The 14,352-nt window shown below is 38.2% G+C and overlaps 1 protein-coding gene across 1 annotated transcript in view; it reads left to right on the top strand.

The window, feature by feature from the left end:
• LOC145691922 (uncharacterized) overlaps nt 1-12,080 on the top strand; it is a 49,765-nt gene extending 37,685 nt beyond the window's left edge. The window contains exon 5 of the mRNA XM_081767231.1: nt 11,773-12,080. Within this exon, the coding sequence (XP_081623357.1) occupies nt 11,773-11,830 (58 nt within the window). The 3' untranslated portion in view covers nt 11,831-12,080. The remainder of the gene's footprint in view (nt 1-11,772) is intronic.
• Nucleotides 12,081-14,352: the final 2,272 nt, after the last annotated feature.

Below are 14,352 nucleotides of genomic sequence, written 5' to 3'. Positions count from 1 at the left end.
ATTAAGGAGCCCGGTGACCAAGCGTCGTGGGCTTTGAGGTGAGGTACTCTCGGTGACCGTGCGTCGTGAGAGGGGTGTAGATTAGGTATCGCTCTCTCGGTGACCGTGCGTCGTGAGAAAGAGGAAAGGAACCCGGTGACCAAGCGTCCTGAGTATAAGGATGGGTACCTCTCGGTGATCGAGCGTCGTGAGAGGGTTTTTAGGTATTTCAATCAATCTGGGAAGATTGATGTTGGTCTCGGCGTGCAGTTCCTTTTTATCTTGTATTGTCGGCTTCCTTCGTTGATTCTCGTCCTTCCGACTGTTGGCGATGGTGAGCGATTCCTCTTCGGGACCGTCGTTTGTTTGCTTTTATTTACTATTAACACATGTAGTTTACACGTGGGTATTGCATGACGTGTAGACATGCGGAACCTTATAATATACTCTACCGCGTATTTAAAATAAGTTGCTAGTGTTTTATAAACCACAAACGGTTGGCGATAATTGGATAAAACAAAATGTGAAATAGAAAAATGTCAGGGGATACATAAAATGGAATTTTCTGCTTTTTCCATAGTTCTAAGGGGCTCCCGAAAAATTTACATAGAAAGATATAATATTTTATATCATTGGTGAGATAACTGAAAAACAATCTAATGTAGGGGGGGGGGATTCGTAGAGCACTGTTTACGAAATAGGCACCCATTAATTGTTAATTCTGCACAGTCAAATAAAACATGCAATGGTTATAAATCAATAACGGCTGAAGATAAAAGTATTAAACAAGAATTTTAGGAAACCTAAAAATGGATCAAACGATTGCGATCTTGACCAATAATTAGTTTTCAAATTAGGGGCCACAAAATTTTTGAACGGCCGCTAAATCGAGTTTCCGTATTTTCTACGGAATAAGCACATCATACTTAGTTAACAGATAGTTTGGGTTTGGCTACGCCTCATGTAGTTCTCCAGATATAAGGCCTACAAGAAAATTTTTGGTTGAAATATATTGGATCTTTTGATTTTTTTTAAAAAAAGTAGGAAAATGTGAGAAGGCGCATCGAAATTAGTGATCTGTTTGCCCTGTTACGAGACCCATTTTTAATATTAAATTGTAAGGAATGCAATTTCATATTTCATTGAAGGGATCATGGTAAAACAAATAACTTTTATAGAAAGAAGTTTCTCTTATAATATGGGACACGGTTTACAAAACGCTGACACTGACGCTGTTCTCAAAGATTTTTTTTACTTGTAGCACCTACATTAATAAAGCACGAACCTTAGTTGTTGGTGCACTAAGAAGCACTAGCGATCCACTAGCAATTGCACTAGAAGGGATCATTAGTGCATTTGATTTTAGCGTAAATTTAACGGAATCAAAACTTCCCCATGAATTTCGTATAGGTGCTTCGAGACATGTAATTAGCCATATCTACATCAATAGTTCAGCATTTACGAAACTATGTGTATTTTCTAGAAGCACTAACGATGCATGAACGAATGATACTTACTTTTCGTTAGTGCTTAAAATGGGAGCCAAGTTCACGCTGTCCCCCAAATGATTTTCTACTTGTAGGATGTACACTAATGGAGCTCTAATGTTAGGTGGCGGTGCACTAGGAAGCACTAACGAATGTCACTAATTTTTTCGTTAGCACTTGAAGTGGCATGGGCAGTATGAACTTGGCCCTGCAAAAGGTTTTTATTTGTAGCTCCTACATTAATGAAGCACTAACGTTAGGCGTTAATGCTTTAAGAAGCATTGATGATGTACTAGCGATTGGCACTAAATTTATCGTTAATGCGTTATGTGGAGGATAAGTTGAGGGACGTCGTTAGTGCTTCATTAGCGAAGGTGTTACAAAGGAAAACCTTTTGTGGGGCAATTTCTCGCTGCTACAGCCACTTCAAGCACTAACAAAAAATAGTGCTATTCGTTAGCGCATCGTTAGTGCTTCTTAGTGCACCAACACCTAACATTAGTGCTTCATTAGTATAGGTGCTACAAGTAAAAAAAAACTTCAGGAAATAATATGAACTTAGCCCCCACGATAAGCATTAACGAAAAAATTAGTGCCCTTCGTTAGTGCTTCTAGAAAAAATATATTCGTTAGTGTTTACAAGAAATTTATGAGGAATTTCTCAATACATCAAATTTTTGCCAAATTTAAAAGCATTCATGATCTCTTCTACTGCAATCGTTAGATCGTAAGTGCAGTGTTAATGCTTGTTAGTGCACCAACCCCTAACGTTAGTGCTTCATTAGTGTAGGTGCTAAAAGTAAAATACCTTTGGAAGTCTGCTTGAACTTGCCCCCACTTCAACCACTAACGAAAAAATTAGTGTCATTCGTTAGTGCATCATTAGTTCTTCTAGAAAACACTAACAGCTTGTATGCAATTTGATAATTCTGAAGTTGGCCCCCATCAGAAACCTTGAATAAATCCCAAAATATGGTAGAACTAACGTTAGTGCTTAGTGCTTTTAAGTATACTAATGATGCACTAACGATTTGAAGTTAACCCCATGTTTCAACGTCAATTTTTATGGAATTTGATATTTCTGAAGTTGGTCCCCCATAAAAAGTATTGAATAAATCCAAAAATATGATAGCACTAACGTTGGTGCTTAGTGCGTTTACGTGCACTGACGATGCACTAATGATTGCCGTTAACTCAATCTTTCTACGCCAATTTTTATGGAATTTGATATTTCTGAAGTTGGCCCCACTAAAATCTTGAATAAATCCAAAAATATGGTAGCACTAACGTTAGTGCTTAGTGTGTTTAAGTGCACTAACGATGCACTAACGATTGCGTTAACTCATGTTTCTACGTTAATTTGTATAGATTTGGATATTTCTGAAGTTTGCTCCGACCAAAAACCTTGAATAACTTCCAAAACGTTGTAGCACTATCGTTAGTGCTTAGTGCGTTTAAGTGCATTAACGATGCACTAGCGATTGTGTTTATCTCATGTTCCTACGTCAATTTATATGGAATTTGATATTTCTGAAGTTGGCTCCCACCAAAAATTTTGAATAAATCCCAAAATATGTTAGCACTAACGTTAGTGCTTTGTGCGTTTAAATGCACTAAGGATTGTCGTTAACACCATGTTTCTCTATCAATTTGTATAGATTTGGATATTTTTGAAATTTTCTCCCACCAAAAATCTCCATTAACTCGTAAACTCTAATAGCTCTAACGTTAGTGCTTAGTGCACTGACGTGCACTAAAAATGCACAACTATGTGCGACGTTTGGTGTAACTTGGGAGAGGCGGGGGCCAACTTCAAGCACCTGTATACATAGCAATAATTTTCTTTCTATGGAACGTGTTTGAAGTTGCCCCTCTACCTCTACCAGATTACACCAAACGTCGTACATCGTTATTGCATTGTTAGATCACGACTAACGTTAGTGCACTATCAGAGTTTACGTGATATTGAAGATTTTTGGTAGGGGCTATCTTCATATGAAGTTAATCTCCCCACTAACGATGCACTAATGATTGCCGTTAACCCCATCTTTCTACGCCAATTTGTAGAGATTTTGATATTTCTGAAGTTGCCCCCCGCACTAAAAATTTTGAATAAATCCCAAAATATGGTAGCACTAACGTTAGGGCTTAGTGCGTTTAAGTGCACTAACGATGCGCTAATGATTGCCGTTAACCCCATGTTTCAACGTCAATTTGTATGGAATTTGATATTTCTGAAGTTAGCCCCCTCACCAAAAGTCTTCAATAACTCGTAAACTCTGATAGCACTAACGTTAGTGCTTAGTGCGTTTAAGTGCACTAACGATGCATTAACGGTGTGCGACGTTTGGTGTAATTTGGGAGAGGTGGGGGCCAACTTCAGGCATGTGTGTACATAGCACTAAATATTCTTTCTATGTGACGTGTCTGAAGTTTAGCCTCCACCTTCCAAATTGCAACAAACGTCGCACATCGTTAGTGCATCGAAAGTGCACGTTAGTGCACCAAGCACTAACGTTAGTGCTACCAGAGTTACGAGATATTGAAGATTTTTGGTGAGGGGCTATGCTGACATTTTCACCAAATTTGTCACATCGTTAGTGCACCATTAGTGCACTAAAACGCGCTAACCATTAACGTTAGTGATATCAGAGTTTACGAGTTATTGAAGAGTTTTGGTGGGGAACCGACTTCAAAAATATAAAATTCCATACAAATTGATGAAGAAATATGGGGTTAATGGCAATTCTTAGTGCATCGTTAATGCACTTGAACGCACTAAGCACTAACGTTAGTGCTACCATATTTTGGGATTTAATCAAAACTTTTGATGGGGGCCAACTTTAGAAATATCAGATTCCATACAAATTGACGTAGAAATTTGGGGTTAATGGCAATCCTTAGTGCATCGTTAGTGCGCTTAAACACACTGAGCACTAACGTTAGTAATATTAGAGTTTACTAGTTATTGGAGATTTTTGGTTGGGGGACAACTTTAGAAATATCCAAATCTATACAAATTGACATAGAAGCATGAAGTTAACGCAATCGTTAGAACATTTTTAGTGCACTTAAACGCACTAAGCACAAACGTTAATGCTATCATATTTTGGGATTTATTCAAGATTTTTGGTGGGGACCAACGTCAGAAATATAAAATTTCGTAGAAATTGACGTAGAAACAGAGAGTTTTATGCAGAGTCGTTTTGACGTGTGATTAGCGTCATACTAAAGTCCTGACTGCTGCAGGAATCATGTTAGTCGAACTCTTTAGTGTGACACTAATCACGCGTCAGAACGACTCTGCATAAGGCCCAGAAATTTCATATCTGTATTTCGTATATTTACTTGGTCATAATTACACTACTACTGAAGCACGAACGAAATTGTTTGTGTTTTCTAGAACTACTAACGATGCAGTAAGGAATGGTACCAATTCTTTCGTTAGTGCTTGAAGTGAGAGCGCCAATTTCACGCTGGCCCCGAATAGTATTTTAGTTGTAGCACCTATACTAATGAAGCACTAACCTTAGGTGTTGGTGCACTAAGAAGTACTAACAATTCACTAACGATTGCACTAGAAGAGATCATTAGTGCTTCTGAATTTGGCGGAAATTGATGCAATGAAAACTTCCCCATACATTTTTTATGTGAGTTTCGTGACATGTAATTGGCCATAACTGTTGTAATAGTGAAACATTATTGAAATTTTTAGTGTTTTATTGAAGCACTAATGATGCACTAACGAATGCCACAAAGTTTTCGTTAGTACTTGAAGTGGGGGCACCAAGTTCAGTCTAGCGTCCAAAGGTATTTTATTTGTAACACCTATACTAGTGAAGGATTAACAAGGATCGGTGCACTAAGAAGCACTTACGATTCACTAACAACTGCACTAGAAGAGGTAGTTAGTGCTTTCGAACGTGATGGGAATTTGACGCAATGAAAAATTCCCCATGTATTTCATATGGGGAAGAACATAGATAGGAGTCTCTGAGGGAAGAACATAGACTGAAAGTATTTGAGAACAGGATCCTGAGAAGAATATTCGGACCCAAGAGGAACGAGAATGGGGAATGGCGGAAGCTTCATAACGAGGAACTATAGTCTATACGGTTTACCCAACATTGTTAGGGTCGTCAAGTCTAGGAGGCTTAGGTGGGCAGGTCATGTAGCTAGAATGGAAGAAAGTAGAAACGCTTTCAAAGTCTTGACTGGTAGACCCATAGGAAAACGACCATTAGGAAGACCTAGGCGCAGATGGGAGGATAATATTAAGATGGATCTCGCAGAGATAGGAATACAAAGTAGAAACTGGATCCAATTAGCTAAGAATAGAAGTCAGTGGAGAGCTTTTGTGAACGCGGCACTGAACCTCCGGGTTCCATAGGCCATAGAGTTAGTTAGTTAGTTAGTTTCATATGGGAGTTTCGTGACATTAACTCTGCACCTCCATTTCAAGCAATAAAGGAAACAGTGCCGTTTTTGCGGTTTGTATAACAGCACTAATTTTGTAAGCTATCCCAAAAATTAGTGCTAAATTAGTGCTGATGATACCGCATACAAAGAAATTTAGTGCTATGTATAGTACCATAAAAATGAGGATCGATTGTTTTCTTTGATGATGCCACCATATTAGATTTTCGAATATATTTGGCCTTCTTATAATGGCACTAAATTTTTTTATTATGCGGTATCGTCAGCACTAATTTAGCACTAACTTTGTGTATGGTTTTCATCTCAATCGATTGAGTGGGTGGGGCTAGGTTCACGCTAGCCCCACCCAGATCTTTTTTTTTTTTTGTTTTTGACGTTTGTGTAACAGCACTAATTTTGTAAACTATGTCAAAAATTAGTGGTAAATTAAAGCTGACGACACCACATAGAAAGAAAATTAGTGCTATGTATAGTAGGGTGGAACGTTTTGCACTTTTGTTGGAAATTCGATGACGGCTAGTGTGGAAAAGGTGCCATTAGTGGCACCGACCTTACTGATTTTTAAATTTTTTTTGGACAATCCCGTACCCTGCCCCAATGGACTTAAAGTTTTTAAGTGCTTGGTTAGGCAACACGCACAACACCAATGACAGAAAAGCTCCTTGTGGTCGTTTTTAGAGTTATCTGATGGCTATAATACAATTATTTTATTAAAAGAAACTTGTAGCAATGCCAGTAAATAATTTTAAAATGTTTATGAGTTAAAGTACAACCATATTAGCACAGTTGTTGGAATTAATGTCCAGATTTTGTTTGGAATGCCACGTTAACGATGATTATAGGCATAGCCCTTGATATAACACGATTTGCTTTTGGCAACTCTTCGCTTGTTATGTGCACCGACAGCAAATGCCATCTAGCAGCAAGCTACAGAACTTCGTGGTTGCTTACTTTGGCCACGCTCTTCGAGCGTCGTCGTAACGTCCGGCTCCGTCCAGAAGATTCGCGCACCTCCCGCTCGCCTCTTTGGCTCCAGAACTTACGCCGACGTTTCTAGAATATTCTCGCTCGAAGTTCGACGGTGGTATAAATATTGCGTACTTCGGCCAACCAATCCAACAGGCCAGTTTATTCCAGCTTAAGCTTTAACGGGTTTAGTTCGCTACTGTTTCTGTTAAGACAGAGAGTTTGTGAATTGTACCTAAAGTTACAGTCTTCTTAGTACGATAGAATTCAGAGACATTATGTATACTTTGGTTTCCAAGTTCGGAAGCAATGGAAAGCAAGATGAAGAAAAAGCCTCATAGCAGACCAACGCGGGAAAGTGTGAAACGAGGCTTACACTCCAAGTGAAATGACTGAAGTGCAGTTACCCACGTATGCTGACGTTATGTGACATTATCATTGGTTCCGAAGTGGTTTAATGATGACGAAAGTGTAACTAAATTACCAGTGACTGACATTTGTAAACTAGTTGGACAAAGAGTTGTACATATTTGGCTTAAAGCAAGCATTCCTGTGGTTTCAGAAAAGATAGTTTTTGACATGCTGAATACATTTTATAATAGGTGTCGCACCAAGGAAAAACATTTCAGTCGACAAGGACAAGAAGCAACACTTCGTGCAGGTTTTGTTGCTCACGCGGAAAAGTCTCTTTTTGATATTGCGTCTTGCAAATGGAAAACCGCCGAAGATTGCAACTATGAGAGGACACGCAAGATTCCAAAACGAGAATTCAAGTTTCTTTTGGACCAGAGAACATAACGGAAAATGAGCATTGGTAACATTGACGTCCGAACAAGCCAATCTCTGTCAAAGATGTTTTCCCGTAAAATGAGCAGATCTAAGGAGCAGATAACCAAGAAACACGCTGGAAATGTTGAAGTAAGTCCATCAACTAGTGGGATTAGGCAAGGCACAGATCAAAGATACTGGCGTCGTCAGGAAATCCAGCGAAGCTGTTGAATCGGGAAGCACGTCGGGATCTGACTTCGAGGCGCGACCAAGAAGGAAACAGCCTAAAGCGCATCTGTCTTCAAAATACAGCGGAGGCAGCGTTTAGAACTGGAGCTTCAGACAGTCAGGTTGCTTTGATCGCTACTGCCGTACTTCAGGACGCGAGACTCATAACGCCAGAGGACAAAAATCTTGTTGTTGACAGATCTAAGGTACGAAGAGAGAAAGATAAACTGGGTGAGGTCAAGAATGAAAGGGATCTCCTAGGCCGGGCGATTACAATTATCTACTTCGACGGAAAAAATGATGCAACTCTTTTGCAAGAAAAAATTAACGGCAAACTACGAAGACGAGAGGTTACAGAAAAACATACCACAGTTCTATCGGAGCCCGGTTCAGAATACTTGGGTCATGCCACACCTAAGTCAAGCACTGACAAGGATATTGCCGACTCTATATTGGAGCTTTTAGAGAAGAACCAGTACGACGTGTCAAGTCTTGAGGCAGTCGGCAGCGATGGTGAAGCCACGAACACAGAATGGGATAACGGCGTGATAAGTCAGATACAAATATCCCTAGGAAAGGAACTGCAGCATCTCATTTGCCTTCTTCATACCAACGAGTTGCCATTTTGACACCTGGTTACCGAATTGGATGGTGGGACGATCGGACCAACGCTTTTTCCGGCCCCATCGGAAAGAAATTAAAGGATTGTGAACGTTCACCTATCGTCTCCTTTACACCCATTTCCATTGAATGGGTGTCTGAAATGAAAAAACCAAATGGTTTAAGCAGCGACCAGAATTATATCTTTAAAATTTGTAAGGCTGTTGCTACAGGAATGTGTAATACCGATCTAGCAAACAGAAAACCAGGACCATTATCACATTCACGATGGCTTACATTGGCCTGTAGGATGCTTCGCCACTATATCAGTACTGGGAAACCTAGTTCAAGTTTGTGTCTACTTTGCCAGTACATTGTTAAAGTACACGTTCCCGTCTGGTTTTCAATACGGCGAAATCCTTCGTGCAAAATGGGCACCATGCATCTGTTTAGCATAGTTAAGCTATCACGTTTTCTGCCAGAAAAAAATACAACACATAGTTCATTCTGTTCTACAAACAGATACTACACTCATCATGAAAACTTGCTGATAGCAATGACAGCAGATGAAAATCCGCATATTCGAACGTTAGGCTGGAAAAGGATAGAAAAGTGTCGCAGCCAGAAGACTCCGAGATCAAGCCGCCCATGTGACTTCATTGTTCCGAAACTAAATTTTACAGCTGAAAATTACTAGGACATGATTAATTGACCTAAATGTCTAACAGAGCCGCCAATCACACGAAACATAACGGATCAGCAGCTTGAAGAAAATATCCGAACTTCAGCTACTCTAACAACATCCCCTTGCCATAGTCAAGCTGTGGAACGCAAAGTGAAGCTGGTGTCCGAGGCAGCGTCGAAAACGTGCGGCCTTAACGCAAGAGATATCTACGTTAGAGCCAAACTGAAGTCTAGAACAAGAATGCATCGCTTCGAGACCAAGAAGAACTATGTGACCTAAGGTCAAATGTCAACGTATGCCTACTGGGTGGGTAGGTGGGTAGAACTCGATGTGCAACCACCTCCCCATTGTGAGTTATGGGTTATTTTGCGTACAGAGCAAAATAAGCGAAGAGTTGTACAAAGAAAATCGTATTATATCGAGGGCTATGCTCATAATCATCGTTAACGTTGCATTCCAAACAAAATCTGGACATTAATTCCAACAACTGAGCTAATATGGCTGTACTATGACTCAAAAACATTTTAAAATTATTTACTGGCATTGCAACAAGTTTCTTTTAATAAAATAATTGTATTATAGCCATCAGATAACTCTAAAAACGACCACAAGGAGCTTTTTTGTCATTGGTGTTGTGTGTGTTGCCTAACCAAACACTTAAACAATTTTAAGTTCTTGGGGCAAGGTAAGGGTTGTCCCCCCCAAAATTTAAAAATTCAGTAAGGTAGTGGCACCTTTTCCGCACTAGCCGTCATCGAATTTCCAACAAAAGTGCAAAACGCTCCAACGTAATATATAGTGTCATAAAAATGAGGATCGATTGTTTTCTTTAATGATGCCGCCATATTATATTTTCGAATATATTTGGCCTTCTTACAATGGCACTAATTTTCTTTTTATGCAATATCGACAGCACTAATTTAACACTAACTTTGTGTATAGGTTTCATCTCAATCGGTTGAGTGGGTAGGGCTAGCGTGTACCTAGCCTAATTCAGAATCTTTTTTGTTTTTTCATCTTTGTCTATCAGTACTATTTTTTTTTAACATTATAGGTTGTCAACACTGATTAGGCACTAACTTTTGGCATGTTTTGAAGTTAGTGCCAGTGTGAGTGGGGCCAGGTTCATGTGAAGACAGCCCCATCCACTTTTAATAATGCAGCACTAATTTTGTAAACTATGCCCCAAATTAGTGCTGGCGGTAGTACGTAGAAAAAAGATGAGTGCTATATATCTTATCATAAAAATTAGTCATCTTTTGTTTTCTTTGATGATGCCGCCATTGAACATTTTCGAATATATTTTGGCCTTCTGATAATAACACTAATTTTCTTTTTATGCAGTATCGACAGCACTAATTTAACACTAACTTTGTGTATAGGCTTCATCTCGATCGGCTGAGTGGGTGGCGCTAGCGTGAACCTAGCCCCACCCAGAATCTTTTTGTTTTTTATGTCTGTGTATGGAACAAAATTTTTTTAACATTACAGGTCGTCAGCACTAATTGGGCATTGATTTTTAGCATATATTTTAAAATTAGTGCCGATGTGGGTGGGGCCAGGTTCACGAACATTGTAACACTATTTTTTCTCTGTTACTTAACGTTCATGTATTAAATAAAATAACATGATTTAAAAACTCTCAAAGTCTAAGAACACCCCGACCGTTGGCTTGATGCGGGATATCTCAATTCCCACCTTGTTGTTTTTCGGCTACTTTGGACAACGCCACTCCATAGTTTGACACTTGCTTCCGCGGTCGTACTTCAGACACCAGGTCTCGTCGCCCGTGATGAAGGTTTTCACGAAGTTTAGGTTTCGATCTATGTCGATGAGGTCTCCACAGGTGTCAAGCCAAAGTTGCATTTGTTCCAGCGTCAAAGTGTGAGGCTCGAGTCGGGAACAAATATTGTTTTTTATCCTAATCCTGAGTCACTATCAAGTGGACCGTCTCACGACTAATTCCTGACTCGGGCCTCAACCAAGGCCGGGATCACCGTGAGAAAAGGCCTCAAGCAAATGATGAAGTTAAAGCAGATGCTTAATAGCTTTTACTGCATTAATATTCTCTTTTGTAAAAATAAATTAAAATCCTGAACGATGTTGATTTAGGCCCGATATTCTGCTTAGAAACAGTACAGGCTCCTAACGAACTCGCTGCAGATAGACATTAAAAACAAGAAATGGGACTGAATGAGAAAAACAAAAAAATAGTGAATAAGTAATATTAGTGTAACGCAATCGTGTCATTGGTACCAATTGGAAAACAGGGAGGGTCTTGAGCGAAATTTCCAGTTTTTGTTGGTTACACACTGATGATACAAGTATATTATACAATACACTGGTTAGAATATAATTCAATTTTATAGAGCTGATTGCGCAACTGGTCTTGAATTCTCTCTGAAGCATAAACGATATACGCTTTTGATGGTAGAACTGTGGTAATCTATACTCAACAATATACTAATTCAAACTGGATTTTCTATATTAACCCAACCAACCAACTACAAGACTGGAATACTTGTGTCCTCTTTTATGTTAATTTTGACTCTCTTGTTTCACAACCAATAAAATAGAAATTAAAATATATTGATTTTATGAATGTTATTTCCTTCATTCTAGGGATTTGATAAAAGACAGCGTATCACCCCTAGTTGAAATACACAGCGCACCGAGATGACAGTGAATCTAATCCAGAATTATTACATTCTGGAAGGCTGTGGAACGATGTTGATTTAGGCCCGATATTCTGCTTAGAAACAGTACAGGCTTCTAACGAACTCGCTGCAGATAGACATTAAAAACAAGAAATGGGACTGAATGAGATAAACAAAAAAATAGACGTTGTAGATATGTTAGATACTGATATTCTTTTATATTTGATTTTTGTAAGTTTAAATATTTAAGAAATAAACTTAGGAATTAGAAAGATTGCACTAAATTTTGTTTTATTTCAAAGAAATAGATAATAATACTTTAAGTGGAAGGGAATCATCAATTGAAATGCAGTCATTACTGCTTCAGAGAGCCATTTATTTGTTTGTTTATTGAAGTTCAGCGTGCCTTTTCAGCACCAAACCTACATGAGACAAGGATTTCCACTTTAAAATGGAATCCGAACCACGGTAATGCTTTCAAACTTTCACTGCTCTTTCACCAAGACAAAAACAGCGTTCAGGAGTAAGCAGTATCCCATCTTAAGATTAAATTCAATTTACCTGGTAAAATAAGTTAATGTATATGTATATGAAATTGAAATGAAATGAAACCTTAAAGTTTTACGTCCTACGGTTATGCCGGTTAGGCTAAAGGAGACGGTGATGATGAGTAATCAATGAAATGGTGGAATGAAGAAAGTGGGAGGAAAGAGAGAACCCCGAGGAAACCCACGCACACGGTGTTTGTCCACCACAAAGTTCACTTGGCGGGGACTAGGATCGAACCCGGGACCCCAAGCACCAGAGGTGAGCGCTCTACCACTGAGCCACCGCGGCCCGTTATATATATATATAGGGTTGGTCAGTCAAAATAAGTGTTACAAGCCAATATTTCGCGAACCGTACACCAAATAAGAAAAATGTTAAGATTCAATGTATACACGACTATAAAAGTGCCTTACTACCTGCTATTCTCCCTTTCCTCCAATAGCAGGCAACTCAAAAAGCAGGTTGGGTTGGTTGCAAATTCGAAAGGCTGTAGTTATAAAAAGATAATATTAAACAGTAAAGTAAATAAATAAATGTGATGTGTATTGAAATTAGCTTATTCTAGGTCGCCACTTCGTTTTGTAGCGGTAAAATCTGGAACTACCTTACTACTTGGAAGATATGTTGGAAAATAAAATTCCTTATATTTAGCTGTATTAGTATTTACGCAATCTGACAGTGTAATAAAACCAAAATAATACCAGATTCTTCCAAATCCCTACTGATGAATTTTATGGCCATTAAATGCTATTTCTTATATACAAGCTATGGAATTAATTTCAACTCCTAAAGAATTTGCTTTTCAACTTTTTATTTTATAATTTGCATATTAGCAAAAACAGTGATTATGTTTCATAAAATAGCTCTACATCTGCTGATAGATGTCCCTTTTTTGATCAACATAATAGGATGTTTAATACATTTAGTTTCCTGTTAATAATATTAAACAATCAACATGCATGTGTCCACCAATACAAATTCACAGATCTCAATTTCCAAATAAGAGAATAACATTTCATGCTGTTAGTATTCTATCAATTCATACAATATTATATAAATGTGTTACTAAATGTATTACCTATATTCTAGTAGGTATTTTCTACACATTCATTATTAGTACATTTACACCCTGCAGGTAATTGTACATGCATTGGCAAAGAAATACTACACAAAATTTCAGATTCTTGTACATGCATTTATTGAAGAAATACTACTAGGACAAGACCTGGAAGATAATCTATCCTGTGATCAGAATTTCTACATTTTTCTGTACTATATTGCACAAACATGAACGATCGCACTGTAATTTCAAAGTAACGTGAGATCAATAAACAATTCATTTACCACTTAATTAAAGAAGAATTAGAATAGATTTAGTACAGAGCAGGTTCAGATATACTATATTTCAACTCAGAAAATAATTTTGATTATTACATGATATTCTACATTGGCCAAGACTTGTTTATTTACGTAAATTAATTTTTATACGTTAGTCAACATTTCTGAACTTTTTAAATTTTGTTGTAGCTAAGACATTTGTGTAGTGAATCTAGGTATCAGCCATCCCCTATCGAGGGAGGCGAGCTGAAGTTTCTTAAGCACTGATCATGTTGAAGGCTATGTCACTTGTAAAATATGATATTCCACTGAAAGCGAATTAAATATCACTTGAATGAGCTAATGGATTGAGTATAGCCCGCTCCCCCCAGTGATTTTTAACGAATCATAGTGATTCTAACAATTCATATTAGTTCATAATGAATCGGAATCAGTGACGACGCCAGCTTTAAGTTCTTAGGGGGGCAAAGGAGGGGCAGATACATTTTCGGGGGGGCGGCTATTTGCCATACCAGAAATGACATATTTATTACGTTTGACTTATTTTACATTACATTGTGTATTTCGTTGCTGTTTTTATATTAGACCTATATGATTATAAATTAAAGTTATTTCAAGTAAAATTTGTTACCAACAAATAAGTAACGTCTGCACATGA

This window comes from Thermobia domestica, chromosome 8 (assembly GCF_964235325.1).
Source record: "Thermobia domestica chromosome 8, izTheDome1.hap1.1, whole genome shotgun sequence".
Classification (NCBI taxonomy): Eukaryota; Metazoa; Arthropoda; class Insecta; order Zygentoma; family Lepismatidae; genus Thermobia; species Thermobia domestica.
Note: the sequence above shows the minus strand (reverse complement) of the source record. Positions and strands in the feature narration are given on the sequence as shown.